We start from the raw sequence: 19,138 nt of genomic DNA on the forward strand, positions 1-19,138 counted from the left end.
TTCTCTCACAACCAACAATACAACAAGACTTTGAATGGTTGTCATGGACATGAAGGAAAACGTCTTCTCTCACAACCAACAATACAACAAGACTTTGAATGGTTGTCATGGACATGAAGGTAAACGTCATCTCTCACAACCAACAATACAACCAGACTTTGAATGGTTGTCATGAACATGAAGGTAAACGTTTTCTCTCACAATCAACAATACAACCAGACTTTGAATGGTTGTCATGGACATGAAGGTAAACGTTTTCTCTCACAACCAACAATACAACCAGACTTTGAATGGTTGTCATGGACATGAAGGTAAACGTCTTCTCTCACAACCAACAATACAACCAAACTTTGAATGGTTGTCATGGACATGAAGGTAAACGTCATCTCTCACAACCAACAATACAACCAGACTTTGAATGGTTGTCATGGACATGAAGGTAAACGTTTTCTCTCACAACCAACAATACAACCAGACTTTGAATGGTTGTCATGGACATGGAATGTAAACGTCATCTCTCACAACCAACAATACAACAAGACTTTGAATGGTTGTCATGGACATGAAGGAAAACGTTTTCTCTCACAACCAACAATACAACCAGAAGAATTGGAAGAAAGAATTGCTGGTAAGTAGAGACTATAAAGAAATCATAAAGCTACCTTAACGAATACATAAGAAAAGTTAAAAAATGTACACTTGTATTCTAAAAGCTCATTCACATTCACTCTCGCTGGGTTGAGCTTCCTTAAAACAAATTAATCATTGGAAAATGGGGCTGTGTCTACACTATACCAGATTTGCTCATCACAACGTCATCATTTGCTTTAAAGGGTTAACTGTTAAGAGTAAAAGCTTATTAAGTTGATAGATTTAGTCTATTTGATTGTGTTTCTGACGTTGAACAATTTCAATGCCTTTTAATACAAAGAATATTCAACCTGCTACGATAGCGATCCGGTATAGTGTAAACAGGGGCCTGACGGTATTTTAACATCAAGGAATTTTAATTTAGAGTGGTTAATCAAAAGTCTCGACGTTGAGGGAGACAAGAGTTTGCTATTGCATGGTGGGAATGCGATTACGGTGTTGCACTAAATGAGTGTAAACGTGAGTAAGATTTTAGAATACGTTCAGGATCCCACCGCAGAAAACAACATTTTAATCGCACGAAAACAAATTCACAAGTATAAATGGAGAACGAATAAATCCTTTAATGGTATAATATTCAAATACGGAAGTGGAGAAACGTAAACAGTTTTACAACAGCCAAATTTAAAATAAAATGAAAGACCTCCAGTCATTCCTAACACTACATTAAGTACATTAAAAATTTTGCTTTATACGTTTATTGTTCCTGACTCTTACGATGAAATAAATTAAAAAACCTCCTGACGATTCTTTTTATCTCTTGGTAATACAGAGGAGATAGAAGAAGCCAATGGATGACGTGAACAAGAGGTAAACTGATGGCCAGAGGAATTAAAAGAAAATAATACGATCTAAAGTAAGATTTTCTAAGTCGTAAAATACACTCTGTATCACAATGCAAGTATCAATTGGCAATGACAAAAAAATTATCTCCAAAATGTAAATAAACATCACTTTTGCTAGTCTTGAATTTTTTGCAATGATGACAGATCCTTGTTGTTGTTCAGATACATTGAACGTTTTCAAAAGCGTCTTTTTCCTTTGATATAACGTGTTCACAATTTTCCAATATAATATCGATATAATAACGGTCAAAATCCAACATATACCGACTTCAGTCGTCAACAACGTTTTTGAGTACAATTCAATATCATCAACAAAACTGGGGACAATGAGGAGTACGAGGAAGAATATAATCCATACTGGTCCAACGATAGCAATAACAGTTCTTGGTTTGGGTGATAACACTTGAAATTTTATGGGTGTTACAATAAGACCATAATTATTTAGTGCCAAACCGAGGGTTATAAAGTAATATGTAGGAAGGAGTATGGATAAGACTCGTGTCATGACATCGACGCCGATTACAATCATTATATCTATGACAGCGAAACCATACGTGAAAATATTACAGATACAAGTACATGCTAAAAGAAGACTGTTGTTCTTTCCAGTAGATGAATGAAACGTCTTGTAAATAACGTAAAGTAATATCGGATTGGAAATAAAAGAAAGCACAACCAAAACATTATGGATTATGATCATAACCTCATAGTTGTCAACAACGTTTGTAGGAAAACGAAACCATCCAAATTCGAAGAACTCAAGATTACTGTAATTTCTTGTGGTATTAAAATACATCTTGAGACGGTCAACAATTACTGAGAATAATGGTCGACTGCTTCTTGTATCGCCACAGCAGTAATGCCTTTTGTTTTGATGTTAGAATGTAAACGACTTTGGAATCGATCAACCACTTTATCTTTTTTTGTTGGGCTTTTTCGTGAGATGATTTTGGAAAACACTGCACTTCTGTTACAGATGGTTTTATCTTATAAATAACAATTGTACGTCATCCAGCCTTTCAGTCATTCATTCTTCGCGATGCTTGACCTTTCTTTCACAATAACAACTCACTCTGACTCTTCGCATATGACACAAGTACTCATCATTTGTCAAACGTCAAAATGTGTCTATCTTTAGCTAAACAGCGACGTATATGAGAGGCAAATTCTTCAATGATCAAAGTTTACAACTCCTCACGAAGCCAAATCTTTCTCAATATCAAACAATGTTCTTGTAAGAAATGTAAAAGCTCTATTCCATCAAGATGTCAACGATCAAATTGTGTTTTAAGGATAAATGACAAAGCGATTTACTGAAATCGTATGCCTGCGTAGAAAAGGCTTTGTCCGATCTGTTTACATTTATCTCTTTAAGGCGACAATTAAAGAAAAATAGAAGGTAAAAGAACGTTATGAATTAATCAATCTTAATAAAACATTCTTTATATAGATAAGTGGGGGAGAATATTAACATAGACAACAGAGAACAAAAATCAATACAGTAAAAAATACTGGCTTGATTAAAAAATGTAAGATAGTTGATCATAAATTAAAATATATTCGAAACACTAATGTTAAACAACTGCGCATGTTTTGTTAATAAGCTTAAAAAATATTGCCTATTGTTAAAAAATAAGAACTGTTTGTTGCTGTAAACCAATCAGAATTAGAAAGATAATGTCGACATTCTTATTCTCCATTAAATCCACATTTTAATCACTTACAAACAAACTCACATAAATGAATTGGATTACAGTTGAATCCTTCAAAGCCAAAATATGGAAATGCTAACGTGAAGAAACCTAATTGTTTTAAGACAATAAAATTTATAACAAAATGAAAGATTGGTAATCAATGGTTACAAATCTATTTGGTTTTATTTACACACTGGAATGGTAACGGCTATAGGAGTATATTCATCAGTTTATCTGTTGTTGTCGATGTTGTTGATGAATTTAGTAATTACTGCTTCTGTTGCAGATGGTTTATCAGCCTCCACCAAAGGAGTTATATCTCTGTCAAACGGAAGCACGTCGCTAAAAAAAACATGTATATTGGAAGCAAATTCTTTGATGAACAAGGTTCAACGTCACGAAGCTAAGGTTTAAATGTAACTTCTATTCCACCAAGACACCAAAGATGAATTTTTTTTATGAAAAATGCCCAAGCGATTTACTGAAATCATAGGCCGACATAGAAAAGTTTTTGTGCAATTGTTTACATTCGTCTCCAATATACATAGCAATGAATGCAACAGCTGAAATTATTCAAAAATTATAGTTATCGATTCTCGTCGTCACAATTTCTCAACTTTTTCCACGTTGAAAAGAAAAATCTTTTGAATCTTTGATAGATATCGAAAATACACAAAAAGAGTGAATTATAAAAAATTTGCTGCTTTAATTGTAGCAATGACCGACGGAGACGAAGCACAAAGATTTAATTAAAAATACGCCAAACTAGAATATTATATATTCAACAACTTAAAACAGTTCTTTGTCGAGTCGAAGGGATTATAGTTAGTCTACAGCAGTCGGTAAAAACAGAGAGTATTTGTTATGGTCATTAAACATCGATTAAGAATGGAAAAAAAGAAAAATGTACAATATTTTAAAGACTGATAAAAGGAATTCCAAACATTACGGTTGACAACTCTCTCGGTTGGTTTTGATGTCAAATTAAGTTTAATATAGTGCTAGTTTTCGGATAGTACTTTTTTATGTAAAATCATCGTCCGGAATAGATTGTGTATAATGCACTGTTGACTGACAACAAACATAAACAGAAAATTATCAGATTATTAAAATAAATAATTGATAACAAAAAAACATACTAACAAATTTTTGACATTACAAAAAATTTCTCGGCTCTGAAAATGAATTATTGCTTTCATAGGGGAAAATGTCAATTTCTTATGCAAGATTTTGACGTCAACAAAGATACGTACTTACGAACATATTTTTATCAACGATGTGACACAGAAAATAACAATGTTTCAATCACTTGCAATCTTTATTAAAATCACCTAGTGATGCTTCAATCATTTTTATCTTTATTAAAAAATCACTTTTTAATAAAGATTGGAAATGATTGACACCTCACTAGCTAAGATTCTGTTGCATGAAATGAAATGGATAATTGCATGTCGTTGTATAAAAAATTAAAGTTCTCTCCAAAACCAAAAAGCGATCATTGAAACCATGTTATATCAATAAAAAAGTGCCAGTTCAAAGGTAAAAAAGTTTCCGTCTTGTAAAGTAGACATGACCACTTTTTTAACACGATAAAAACACCCAGGGTAGGTGTTTTTTATCATGGGAGTTTATTACTTGGGTGTTTATTAAAATAATAAATCAAATTCATGAAAGAAAATCTTTAAGACAGTTTTCTTGAATTTGTAAATTGCTGTTGAACGTTTATTCAACCACCGGAATCATTTCAGAAATAAGTCCAAAAGATCATTTAGTAGAGAAAAAAAGTTGAAATTTTAGTCATCTAAAGTGTCTGTGTACGGATAGCAAAATATCATTAAATTTTGGCAGCAGGGATTATTAGTAGAAGAATATTTTTCATGAAGTAAATGTAATTTTAAACATTTGTCAACTCCATACATTCTATATACATATATTTTAAAACACATTTACATTTTAACTATATAATAAATAATAGTTATCTTCTATGCCTTTAAGCTGGCGTAATCTTCTAAACTGATATAGCTACAAATGGAAAATACCAAACTTGGATGGATTATATATTTACTTAAAAATTCTCTCAATAAATAAAACGCATTATTTTCTTGAAGCTTAATTTTCAAACGCAATGCCTAAGTATGCAGTAGTTGAGCTCCGTAGTAAAGATGAAATGTTTTCTAACACATTTATCCTCCAGAAAAAATATTCAAATAAACGATTGCTCAAGATGTTCTAGTGCGAATACAAAGATCACACAGACCATGAAAAACGGCATACTTTTCAAAGAAAATTTGAAAAACTTTGCGAGTGTTCATCAAGAACAAGAAGGAAACTTCAAACAAATTCCGACTTCATTTAAATAAATTACTCCATAGCTACCACGACGGCAAACTAATAAATAATGCAACATAGATAAATCTGACCGTAATAGATGGTGATCCTGAACAGAATAAGTAAATAGCGAACCAGTATGATCCATTATGATCCATTGGAATTCCAAAACCATCAATAATTGTTCTATAAAATAGATGTTCAAAACAATGATGTCTGTGATTGAAAAATCACCAATCTGATGACACAAAATTGCAACTTCGTACGCAAGCTCTTTCATAGACGCTACTCAGTAATTAAGGTAGGAGCGTCAATACAAAAACTCGGGGTACTAGGCTTGCCAAACTGTAAGTACCATGTAAATATTAACTTTGTTTAATTTGCATTGAGATTAGCTCTGTAATATCAAAAGTCTTGTGTGATATAGGAAGAAAACAAATTCTACAGCATCTACCAACTGAATAAATACTTGAATAACTTCATTTCTTACCCATGAAATGCAAATTAAATCATACTTTAAGAAAAGTGAGATTTTGAAGCTGTCTTGCGGTCCATCTCTCGTGAGGGTCGTGCACGAAACAACGCGTCAAAAATTCCCTTCCTTCATCACTAAGGGATTCTGGGATTGCAGGAGAGCCACCCTCACCAACCTTTAACATGATCGCCCATTGGTTGTCGTACTCGCTCCACGGGGGCTAAAAAAATGAGAATAGAGTCACGTGACGAGGATGAAATATAACACGTGTTCGGAAACAGGGTCTCTAATTAATCACTACACTAAAAATTTATCACCATAAAGATTCATGTGATTTTTTTCGAAAAGAGGAGGAAAACGTCTTCTCTCAAAACCAACAACACAACCAGACTTTGAATGGTGGTCATTGACAAAAAGAAAAACGTCTTCTCACGCAAACAACAATACAGCCAGAAGAATTGGAAGAATTGCTGGTAAGTAGAGACAATAAACTAATAATAAAGCTACGTTAACGAATATATAAGAGAAGTTAAAAAATATACTCCTGTATAGAAAAAGCTCACTCACACTCACTCTCGCTGAGTGGAGCTTCCATATAACCCGTGTAATTATTGGAAGATTGACGGTATTTTTACTTCAAGAAATTTTTAATTTAGAGTGGTTAATCAAAAGTCTTGACATTGATGGAGACACGAATTTGGTATTGCATGGTGGGAACGCGATTACGGTGTCGTACTAAATGAGTGTAAACGTGAGTAAGATTTTAGAATACGTTCAGGATCCCACCGCAGAAAGCAACATTTTAATCGCACGAAAACAAATTCACAAGTATGAATGGCGAACGAATAAATCCTTTAATGGTATAATATTCAAATACGGAAGTGGAGAAACGTAAACAGTTTTACAACAGCCAACTCAAAATAAAATGAAAGACCTTCAGTCCTTCCTAACACTACATTAAGTACATTAAAAATTTTGCTTTATACGTTTATTGTTCCTGACTCTTACGATGAAATAAGTTAAAAATCTTTCCCACAATTCTCTTTATCTCTTGGTAATACAGAGGAGATAGAAGAAGCCAGTGGATCACGTGAACAAGTGGTAAACTAATGGCCGCAGGAACTAAGAAGAAGATTATACGATCTAAAGTAAGATTTTCTAAGTCGTAAAATACACTCTGTATCACAATGCAAGTATCAACTGGAAGTGACAAGACAACTATCTCTAAAATGTAAATAAACATCACTTTTGCTAGTCTTGAATTTTTTGCAATGATGACAGATCCTTGTTGTTGTTCGGACAAATTAAACGTTTTTAAAAGCGTCTTTTTCCTTTGATATAACGTGTTGACAATTTTCCAATATAATACCAATATAATAACGGTCAAAATCCAACATATACCGACTTCAGTCGCCAACAACGTTTCTGAGTACAATTCAATATCCTCAACAAAACTGGGGACAATGAGGAGTACGAGGGAGATTATTAACCATACTGGTCCCACGATAGCAATTACAGTTCTTGGTTTGGGTGATAACACTTGAAATTTTATGGGTGTTACAATAAGACCATAATTATTTAGTGCCAAACCGAGGGTTATAAAGTAATATGTAGGCAGAGATATGGATAAAGCTCGTGTCATGACATCGACGCCGATTACAATCATTATATCTAAGATACCGAAACCATACGTGAAAATATTACAGATACAAGTACATGCTAAAAGAAGACTGTTGTTTTTCCAGTAGATGAATGAAACGTCTTGTAAATAACGTAAAGTAATATCGGATTGGAAATAAAAGAAAGCACAACCAAAACATCATGGATTATGATCATAACCTCATAGTTGTCAACAACGTTTGTAGGAAAACGAAACCATCCAAATTCAAAGAACTCAAGATTACTGTAATTTCTTGTGGTATTAAAATACATCTTGAGACGGTCAACAATTGCTGAGAATAATGGTCGACTGCTTCTTGTATTGCCACAGCAGTAATGCCTTTTGTTTTGATGTTAGAATGTAAACGACTTTGGAATCGATCAACCACTTTATCTTTTTTTGTTGGGCTTTTTCGTGAGATGATTTTGGAAAACACTGCACTTCTGTTACAGATGGTTTTATCTTATAAATAACAACTGTAGGTCTTGCAGCCTTTCAGTCATTCATTCTTCGCGACGCTTGACCCTTCTGTCACAATAACAACTCACTCTGACTTTTCGCAAACGACAAAAGTACTTAACTTTTGTCAAACGTCAAAATGTGTCTCTCTTTAGCTAAACAACGCAGTATATGAGAGGCAAATTCTTCAATGACCAAAGTTCACAACCCCTCACGAAGCCAAATCTTTCTCAATATCAAACAATGTTCTTGTGAGAAATGTAAAAGCTCTATTCCATCAAGATGTCAACGATCAAATTGTGCTTTAAGGATAAATGACAAAGCGATTTACTGAAATCGTATGCCTGCGTAGAAAAGGCTTTGTCCAATCTGTTTACATTTATCTCTTTAAGGCGACAATTAAAGAGAAATAGAAGGTAAAAGAACGTTATGAATTAATCAATCTTAATAAAACATTCTTTATATAGATGAGTGGGGGAGAATATTAACATAGACAACTGAGAACAAAAATAAATATCATTAAAAAATACTGGCTTGATTAAAAAATGTAAGATGTTTGATCATAAATTAAAAGATATTCGAAATACTAATGTTAAACAACTGCGCATGTTTTGTTAATGAGCTTAAAAAATATTGCCTAATGTTAAAAAATAAGAACTGTTTGTTGCTGTAAACCAATCAGAATTAGAAAGATAATGTCGACATTCTTATTCTCCATTAAACCCACATTTTAATCACATGCAAACAAACTCACAAAAATGAATTGGATTACAGTTGAATCCTTCAAAGCTAAATTATGGATAAGCCAACGTGAAGAAACCTAACCGTTTTAAGACAATAAAATTTATAATAAAATGAAAGACTGGTAATCAATGGTTAAAAATCCATCTGGTTAAAAATAAAAACAAAAAATTATTTCATATCGTTTCTAGCACTACACTAAGAACATAAAATTTTTTGTAAAGAGTTTACTGTTCCTGACTCTTACGATGAAATAAATCAAAAATCTTCCCGATAATTCTCTTTATCTCTTGGTAATACAGAGGAGATAGAAGAAGCCAGTGGAACACGTGAACAATTGGTAAACTGATGGCCATAGGAATTAAAAAGAAAATTATACGATGTAAGGTGAGATTTTGTCGGTCGTAAAATACACTCTGTATCATAGTGCAAGTAAAAGTCGGAAGCGTCAAGATAATTAACTCTAAAATGTAAATAAACATCACTTTAGCTAGCCTTGAATTTTTCGCAATGATGACGGATCCCTGTTGATTTTCAGATACATTGAATGTTTTTAAAAGCTTCTTTTTCCGATGATATAAAGTCTTGGTGATTTTAAAATATAATATCGATAGAATAATGGTTACAATCCAACATATACCGACTTCTGTCGTCAACAACATTTCCGTGTACAAATGAATATTCTCAACAAAACTGGGGACAATGAGGAGTACGAGTGAGAATATTATATATACTGGTCCCACGATAGCAATAACAGTTTTTGGTTTGGGTGACAACACTTGAAATTTTATGGGTGTTACAATAAGACCATAATTATTTAGTGCCAAGCCGAGGGTTATGAGGTAATATGTAGGCATTAATATGGAAAAGACTCGTGTCATGACACCAATACCGAATCCAATGATCATATTTAACATACTGAAACCATACATGAAAATGTTAGAGACACAAGTACATGCTAAAAGCAAACTATTGTTCTTTCCAGTAGATGAATGAAACGTCTTGTAAATAACGTAAAGAAATATAGGATTGGAAAGAAGTGCAAGCACAACCAAAATATCATGGATTACGATCATAGCCACATAGTTATCAACAACATTTGTAGGAAAACGAAACCATCCAAACTCAAAGAAATCGGTATTACTGTTGTTTCTTGTGTGATTAAAAAACATCTCGGTGTACGGATTTGAATAATTGCTTCTACAGCAAAGGCTTTTATTTAGACAATGGAATGATACGGACTTTGGAGTACATCCACCAGTTTATCTATTGTTGTGGATTTTCTTTTCTTAAGATGACTTTAATAATCAATACTTTTTTTTTACAGATGGTTTGATCAACTTCTTAACGACAATTGTATGTCTTCCAGCCTTTCAATCAGTTATTCTTCTTGATGCTTCTTTCACAATAACAACAACCCACTCAGCCTCTTGTCAAGTGCTAATGTCTCTCGAACATCAAAAAGCGTTTCTCTTCAGCTAAATAAACGTGTTTATATGAAACAAATTCTTCGAAGACCAAAGTTTAACCTCACAGAGGTAAATTTTTATGAGACGCGCTGCACCAAAATGATGTTCTTGTGACAAATATATAGTAGAACCTCTACTTCACCAAGATACAAACGATGAAATTTTCTTTTACAAATGGCGAAGCTATTTTTTCAAATCATAAGCCGACGTAATAAACGTTGTATGCAATCTGTTTAAAATCGTCTCTTCGAGTCGTTATTTAATGAGAAATCAATCAACTGATACAGGAGTCGTTGGTAATTACTGATTTCCGCCTTCACTGCTTCTTCAACTTTTGCAAGTCAAAAGGAATAATTTTTTCAACCTTTGATTAATATCGAATGTTCACAAAATGAGTAAATATTAAAAATACTTGCGTACTTAGCTAAATAATGGCTTGACTACCCATGACTTGTCAAAAAGATTCAAAACAAAAAAAAGTCATGTAATAGAGCATTATAAATTCATTAACTCAAACAGTTCTTTGTCCGGTGTGGGTTAGGCTATTATCTTAGACGTCAGTGAAGGTCATAAAATATGATGAGATAACTTTGTACGACTATATCTGTACAAATTAAAAATGTATGATATCTGATCATATATTGACAATATAATGAGAATACATACTAGAGTCGAAAACTGCGTCTGCTTATTCATTTCATATTTTCAGTTTGAAATAGAACCATTTTTTGGAAGATGCTTTCTACTTTATCATTTAAGACTAACGACTTGAACAGATTGTGAATAATGTACTGCTAACTGACAGTAAATAATGATAGAAAATATATTAAAACAATCATATAAAACAAAATAAATAATACATTGCATGCAACATAATAATAAAATTTTTGACCGATTACAATTATAATTTTCGGCTCTGAAGATGAATCGTTGCATTCTTAAAAAAAAGATAATTGTCTTTTAATCTGAAAACCGCAAATGATGTATGCGAATCTATGTTTAGTTAATGTGTCAAACAGGAAATAATAAAAGATGATTAAATAAATTTGCTTTTTAATATACATGGAAATTGGAGAAAAATCTTTTGCAGTCCGTAACACGTGACGTAGTCTATATACATAGCGCTATCAATTGTATAGAATTTTGTCGTTGTACCAAAAATCTCTCAAAAGACAAAAAACTATGATTCAAACTAGACAATTAATAAAATAAAACTTAAATTCAAAGAAAAGAAAGTTAGATTATCGTCAAGTTAGAAACCTAGCCAAGTTTTTAGCTGGTTTGAAAAAATCACCATCTAATAAAAAGTAACACCCTTCCTGGGCAAGGAATAAAAAATTATTTAATTTTTAGTAATTTCCTGAAATTATTATTTTAACTATATTAATCGTTATAAAAATAATCAAATTGTTAGGCAATCATCTATGACATTAAAACTTGAAAGAAAGTAGAACTGCGTTTTAAACATCATCATAGTCTACAGTTGATCTTATAGTTCAGTTGGTAGAACATTGAAGACAATGATTATCTTGTTACTATACCTGAGTACATCATAACAACGTGATGTTATTATCTATTATATTAAAATATGAAAGAAACTAGAACTGTGTTTTGAAATATCATCAAGGTGTTCACATTCGATAAAAAAAGAAAACTTTAGAACGTAATTGGAATTCAGATTCTAATCACTTAGAAAATACTAAAGTAATTATATAAACGACATCCTACCTTCCCAGTGGCCATTTCAACAACAACACAGCCCACGCTCCAAATGTCAGCAGCCCTCCCATAACCGGCTCCTTTATCGAGGGTAATAACTTCCGGTGCCATGTACGCAATAGTTCCCCGGAGAGTGGCTACTTCACCACACATTGTCTGCGAGGGATTGCCTAATTTAACAGAAGCTCCAAAATCACCCAGTTTTATTAGACCTTCCGAAGAGAGAAAAATGTTTGGACCTAAGAAAGAAAAAAATACAGTGAAAATCATATTCGCTGTTACACAATGTGACATAGTAATGTGTATTTCACACCCCCCTGTATCACTCCCATCCATTTTCTACAAGGACTTATTTCCTGTCTAACAATTTGACCTTCAGCATATTGCTTATTTTAACTTGTTTCTCACTTATATAAACATTTAAGACTAAACCACAGCCCCCATTCCTTTCGTACAAGGACTTATTTCCTGTCTAACAATTTGACCTTCAGCATATTGCTTATTTTAACTCGTTTCTCACTTATATAAACATTTAAGACTAAACCACAGCCCCCATTCCTTTCGTACAAGGACTTATTTCCTGTCTAACAATTTGACCTTCAGCATATTGCTTATTTTAACTCGTTTCTCACTTATATAAACATTTAAGACTAAACCACAGCCCCCATTCCTTTCGTACAAGGACTCACTTCCTGTCTAACAATTTGACCTTCAGCATATTGCTTATTTTAACTCGTTTCTCACTTATATAAACATTTAAGACTAAACCACAGCCCCCATTCCTTTCATTACAAGGACTTATTTCCTGTCTAACAATTTGACCTTCAGCATATTGCTTATTTTAACTCGTTTCTCACTTATATAAACATTTAAGACTAAACCACAGCCCCCATTCCTTTCGTACAAGGACTCACTTCCTGTCTAACAATATGACCTTCAGCATATTGCTTATTTAACTCGTTTCTCACTTATATAAACATTTAAGACTAAACCACAGCCCCCATTCCTTTCGTACAAGGACTCACTTCCTGTCTAGCAATTTGACCTTCAGCATATTGCTCTATAGAGCCAAACAGTTTTCAAATTCCTTTTTCGTACAAAGCATGAGTCATAGCCGCCAGCACTGTATAAAAATGCAACACTTAGAACAAAAGAAGCTCATAAATCTATTTGTAAAGAGGATGATGTTATACAATCCAGTTTGTTCAAGACAATCTGCAATCGGATAGATGATTAGAAGTTTATGTAATTTAAATTATTCATTTAAACAACAAAAAGTTTAACATTTGTGTAAAAGTTAAAGACTCGAGAACATAAGATTTATGTAAATGTGCACATGTCAAGATTTCACAATCGATTATTGGAAATACAACCATAGAAAAATCAATCAATAAGCATTTCATCATCTTTATTGGATGGATAAATTGGCCACCATTGTAAATATTATACAATTATTTAAAAACATCGAAAGATTAGTTGACAGTAAAGAAACTGTTTTGGTTTAACTTGGTCAGGGCATCATCATAAAAATGAAATCATATTTAATTGTGTGTTTTGCAACAAGACATTGACCCCAAACGCACAACACAATATGAATGCTATTTAATCCAAAGGATTCGTATCATGATGATTCTCGGATGACAGCTTTGGATTAAAGTCGTTTCAAAATATCTCACATCGTTAAATGACTTGGTTTAAAATTCGTATTTTCCTTCAATGTCGCGAGATTGCATAAGTCACGCGTGGTAGACACGAAGTCCGTGAACCAATCAAAATCTTTTTTGCATTGCTTCACGCGTGAGTGTCAAAGAGGACAAGTATAATAAAACATGATTTACTGATATAATACATTGCAATGTAAGAGAGATTGCGCTACCATGCTACTTGGCAACCATTATAACACACAAATATGATCAAACACTGTTCTTGAAAAGCCCGAGTGAACGCCTGATAGTCCTTCTGTTTCATGTTTGTAAATGTAGATCGTCCAGGTTAGTATAGTCCTGAGAAGGACTGTTTTTGTTGTTGTTGACTGACGTTTCAACGTTTTGTTGTTGACTGACTGTTTCATATTTATTTTTCCAGTAGTTGCTTGCAGTGACGGATTACTAACTACGGGGCCTGTAGGCTAAGACAAAGTTAAAGGCCTTTAAGCGATACCTATTCCTCTCACTAAGCTCAGTTTTCCTTTGCTTTGCATTTCCTGTTTGTAACCCCATAGGGAAAAATATCGGAAAATATAAAAAGTTCATTTCAAAGTTAAAACGAAATTTCAAAAATCATTGAAATGGTCAGGGAAATAGGAAAAGCCATGTAATACTTCATGAGTTCTGAGCATTGTGCATTTCAACAGCAGATAGTACGAGAACCATTTTCCCCCTGCATTCATTTGCTCGTAAGGTTTTCGAAAGCATAAATAATTTAAGACAAGAACATTTAGCTAGCTGGAATAGCAAAAACGCTCAAATCCTATTTATGTCTATAGATACAACGGGCCTCTCGAAAACCCGGGCCAGTTGGCTTAAGCCTACTTAGCCTACTGGATAATCCGTCCTTGGTTGCTTGATACAAACAACAGTCGAAGACCGTTAACATTACATTTTTGCTTTATTGTATTCTTTTCATTTCTACATAATACTCGAAATCTCACGAGCTACGAACCTGCTAATGATAATTATTTATCGAGGTGCTACTTTCTTATCCATCCTTTTCATAATGAAGTCAAAGTGATATGGTTTAAAGATTTAAAACTGTTTTGAATGACATTTGTAATTAATGTTATCGTTTAGAAGTTACGAGTCCAGAAAAAATGGTACTCACTTCGAGTTATTAAATTTACATGTTTATTGATTTTGATGATTTTATTTTTCACCAGTAAACATTAAATTTTGTCACAAACAATCGATCAAGAAAAATTGCTTTAACACTTTTCGATTTAACTCTCCATTAACAAGATAAATTATTTTTAATCAAATGTAACTTGTAGTACAACATTCGCTACGAGTTAGAATAAACTCGACTGACTATTTTCTCTCACAGCTTAAGCTCAAATCAGCTTCTATCTTATGCTGATAATCCAATGTTGATAATCTTATGCTGATAATCTAATGTTGATAATCTTATGTTGATAAATTATGTTGATAATGTTATGTTGATAATCTTATGTTGATAATCTAATGTTGATAATCTTATGTTGATAATCTTATGTTGATAAAATCTTATATTGATAATGTTATGTTGATAATCATATGTTGATAATCTTATTTTGATAATCTTATGTTGATAATCTTATGTTGATAATCAAATATTGATAATCCTATGTTGATAATCCAATGTTGATAATCTTATGTTGACAATCTAATATTGATAATCTTATGTTGATAATAAAATGTTGTTAATTATCGTTGCATTTTCAACTTAGATCTTATTAATACTTCAAGTGTTAAAATGAGCAAGTCCAACGTCATGATAGCCTCTTCCATTCTTGTATATGATACGTAGAACAAAAATTTCAAGTTTCAGTCACCTAAACCAATTGCAGCATCGCACAAGCATTTGCTTGAAAGATCTTCTGTATTCCTTGTCTCGTATGCCATATATGAAAGGGTTTATAATTGAATTCAGACCAGCTAAAAGCAGTAAGACAACTATAACTTCTGGAGGAATACAGCCCCGATTGCAAATGATAAACTCCACAAAACCTATCACAGGAAATGGTGATACACAGAATAAAAAACAACCAAAAACGACACGGATTGTTTTGAACAGTTTCAACTGTCGTGTGAAGTTTTTTCTTGAGTTCAAATCATCTGTAGAGGTTGAATCACTTGTTTGTAGTGATGAAGCTTGTGCTGCTATTTTTCGACCTTGGTTTCGAGCAATTTTTACAGTTTTCACATTAAAAACGATCGTAACACCAAGTGGAACATAAAAAAAGAAAAAACCAACAACTGAAGCCATTATTTTGTTCATCTCGCATATCAATGGCACGTCGGTAGCTCTTGCGGTGAAAAACATCATAATAAAACTAAGAAAGCCAGTGATCCATACTGAAACCAAAGCTACAGACACCTTTCTTTGGGTGACAATGTGAGGATACTTTAGGGGTAATGCAATACAAATGTAACGATCAATTGTGAGCATCATGAGATTTAGAAAAGAAAGCGATACAGTCGCACAAAAAATAGAAGTGTTTAATTGACAAGATACGTCAGATTTTTCAGTATTTCCCATCAAGACACGACTCGCCTCTACAATATACAATGGAAAAGAGATCCCACAAACGACAAGATCTGAAACGGCCAAATTTATAACCACATAACTGCTCGTATTTTTATCTGTATTCCAACGAACATTGTGCAATATCACAAAAAGATTGCCCGTAACTCCAATAATTACACACAATGATTCAATTGTAATTACAAATATGAAGAAAGTTTGTGAAGGAATTTCCACTGTTGAATTCATCGTTTACAAAATTCTGTATGTATTCTTCTGCCAACAGAGTGCACTTGATCGCAAATGTCTGAACATTAAACTTAATGCACAAACGTTCCTTAGTACATAAATAGTCAAATGAGCGATACTTTGCTTAATGCACACAGTGAATAATACATTTTCAGCTTTCTGACAAATCGATACATTTATGATAAAGTTTGAAAGAAGACAACCTTTGTACGTTAAATGCTTCAGACAAATGGCTGAATGACAAATAAGCGTCAAAAACAGCTGTGTTTTATTAAAATAAAATTCAAAGTTAATGTCTGTAATTAAAAGCATTATACGTTTTCAAAATGGACAAATCTACGTAGATTCAAAAGAAAAAAGTCATTCAATACGTTTTACTAAAGGTGATTAGACAAGCTTCATTTGTCAAGTAGCATTTCTTAGCGATTCCAATGTAACTCGTTTGAAAACATGATTAAAACAAGTTGCATGCATTTGTCAGATGTGAGTTCTTTACAGACGTTCTTTTTAAACAATATTTCACCGTTTAAAGTGTTTTTCTTGTATTAAATATGTGCTAAAAATATGTAACTTAGACGCAATACAAATATTACTCATATTTTAGTGAATTAGTAAAATTAAAATAATATCTTTTGCCACAAGAAAATACGCTGGTACTTATTTATTAAACATTACAGGATATGAATAACCAAAACATAGTAATGGATTTTACAGCATTTAAAAATTAAAAAAACCCTATTTTGTCGGCGGTGTTTTCCAATTGTCGTTAATTTCATTCATAAATTTCTTATACTGACGCCAATAGTTCATAAGTACTAAACTGTTTTTGATAGCATAATTAGAGAGTTTATGACGTTCAATATACATGTGTATTCAAGAGAAGACGTTATTAAACTGGCTAAATTAAATTCGTGACAGATCTCTGGTCTCATGCTGTTGTCAGTATATTATAGATGCATGCTATTTTTTTTATTAAAGACGCGTTCTGACGTCGTCATTACCTGGATAAATGCACATGACGGCAGTAACGAAGCCAGCCAGCAACTTTTAGTTCTGAAGGGCTGATTTTAGAAAATATCATCATTAGACATATTTTACTGATGGTAGCGCTTCCACGGAAGGTCAAAACTATTTGATTTCACTGCCTCACAATGACCTAGTCCCTCCCATCCAACTCGCATTCACGTACTTCCGTTGAAATGATGTAACGCACATATAAGTTGAGCGTATCTTAGCTTGTAAATATAGTCTGATGATGAATTTGTAACAAATTCAAAATATTACTTTTCAAATAAAAAATTTCTTGTTCCTTTCTCAAATATTGAGTTATTGTCGATTTCAGTTGACTTCTCAAATGGCGGTTGCCAAGTTACCTTCTAATGTTGCCAGTTACATTTCCAAATATGGAATATTCCATATGAACTTCTCAACTTGAGTTGACTAGAAGACTCACAATAAACGCGAGTCTTCTTTTCAGAGTAAGTTTCATATCACATACGGACTATTTTAAATTAGTTTTAAAAATTCTTTAGAAATTTCTGAAAAACAGCGTATAGTTACAAAAGCTTTTATGTTTAAAATGACCTTGTATAATTTACTTTAATCAACCCTATATCCATCATTCTTTTTATATGAGAATAGTTTTATTGTCGATTTAAGTTAACTTTTCAAATGGCGGTTGCCAAGTTACTTTCTAATGTTGCCAGCTACAATTCCAAATATGGAATATTCGATATGAACTTGTCAACTTGAGTTGACAAGTTGTGTACTTGAGTACTGAAGTTGTGACCTAAAGTTGCCAAGTACTGGCAAACGCGAAAGGTCTTTGTACCCTGTAGACATTTGGCAATGATCCGTATAGTGAGCAAGGAAAAGCTTTAGCAATTCTAATCTGTTTGACGGCCCTCTAAGAGTGTTATAATGCGATACGCCGTTTACATTATGTAAAAAATTTACAGTAAATGTGGCACTAGAAGAGTATGGTTGGATTTTAAATGCAGGAGTACCCTGCATACTGTGCCCTCGACGTCAGTTGCCACTCGTAACAACTACAGACGACTCATCAAAGAAATGCATACGGTTGCAATCAATCAATGAAATATTTGCTACGTAAGCTTCTAACTTCTCCATAACGTCCGGCCGTTCTGTCTCTCGAGGAATTTGACTTATTATCTTGTAAGAGTAACCAAGATCTTTATTCAAAATTCTACTAATGGATGACCTGCTAGGTATGTTTGCTGGAAAGCAAACTTTGTTATTTTCTAGGTGTTGCTGAATCTCTTCTGCGTAAATAGATGGTTTATTAATTTTTAGATATTCAGTGTATGCAATAACGTCATCTGTACGCGTGGTTCGAACATCACGTTCGCTCTGGCGAGGTGCAATAGAACCAGTGTCTACCCATAGATCTATTATATTTGATATAGTCTTATACGGAGGATTTAGTTGTTTCGAAATGTTTGTCAAACGCTCGTTATTTAACCACCTTTCAAGTATTTCATTTCTTACTTCTATTGGTGAAGCTTTTCTTTGCTTACTGAACGGTTCATTGCCAAATGTCTACAGGGTACAAAGACCTTTCGCGTTTGCCAGTACTTCGCAACTTTAGTTCACAACTTCAATACTCAAGT

At 33.1% G+C, this 19,138-nt stretch overlaps 2 protein-coding genes across 2 annotated transcripts in view; both read right to left on the reverse strand.

Moving 5' to 3' along the window:
- Window positions 1–3,162: 3,162 nt before the first annotated feature.
- Window positions 3,163–19,138, reverse strand: part of LOC124441141 (mitogen-activated protein kinase kinase kinase 4-like) — a 41,813-nt gene continuing 25,837 nt past the window's right edge. Inside the window, exons 17-19 of the mRNA XM_046991572.1 lie at window positions 12,051–12,280; window positions 6,009–6,213; window positions 3,163–5,704 (exon numbers count right to left, since the gene is read on the reverse strand). Coding sequence (XP_046847528.1) covers window positions 6,028–6,213; window positions 12,051–12,280 — 416 coding nt within the window. The 3' untranslated portion in view covers window positions 3,163–5,704; window positions 6,009–6,027. The remainder of the gene's footprint in view (window positions 5,705–6,008; window positions 6,214–12,050; window positions 12,281–19,138) is intronic.
- LOC124441144 (alpha-1A adrenergic receptor-like) lies at window positions 14,785–16,737 on the reverse strand. Its single transcript, XM_046991576.1, has one exon. It carries the CDS (start codon window positions 16,506–16,508, stop codon window positions 15,564–15,566), a length of 945 nt encoding a protein of 314 aa, XP_046847532.1. The 5' UTR covers window positions 16,509–16,737; the 3' UTR covers window positions 14,785–15,563.

This window comes from Xenia sp. Carnegie-2017, unplaced genomic scaffold (genome assembly GCF_021976095.1).
Source record: "Xenia sp. Carnegie-2017 unplaced genomic scaffold, XeniaSp_v1 HiC_scaffold_20, whole genome shotgun sequence".
Lineage (NCBI taxonomy): Eukaryota > Metazoa > Cnidaria > Anthozoa > Malacalcyonacea > Xeniidae > Xenia > Xenia sp. Carnegie-2017.

Bases quoted from the DNA above. Each gene is read 5' to 3' on its own strand.
- LOC124441144 (XM_046991576.1), bottom strand. From the start codon at position 16,508: ATGAATTCAACAGTGGAAATTCCTTCACAAACTTTCTTCATATTTGTA.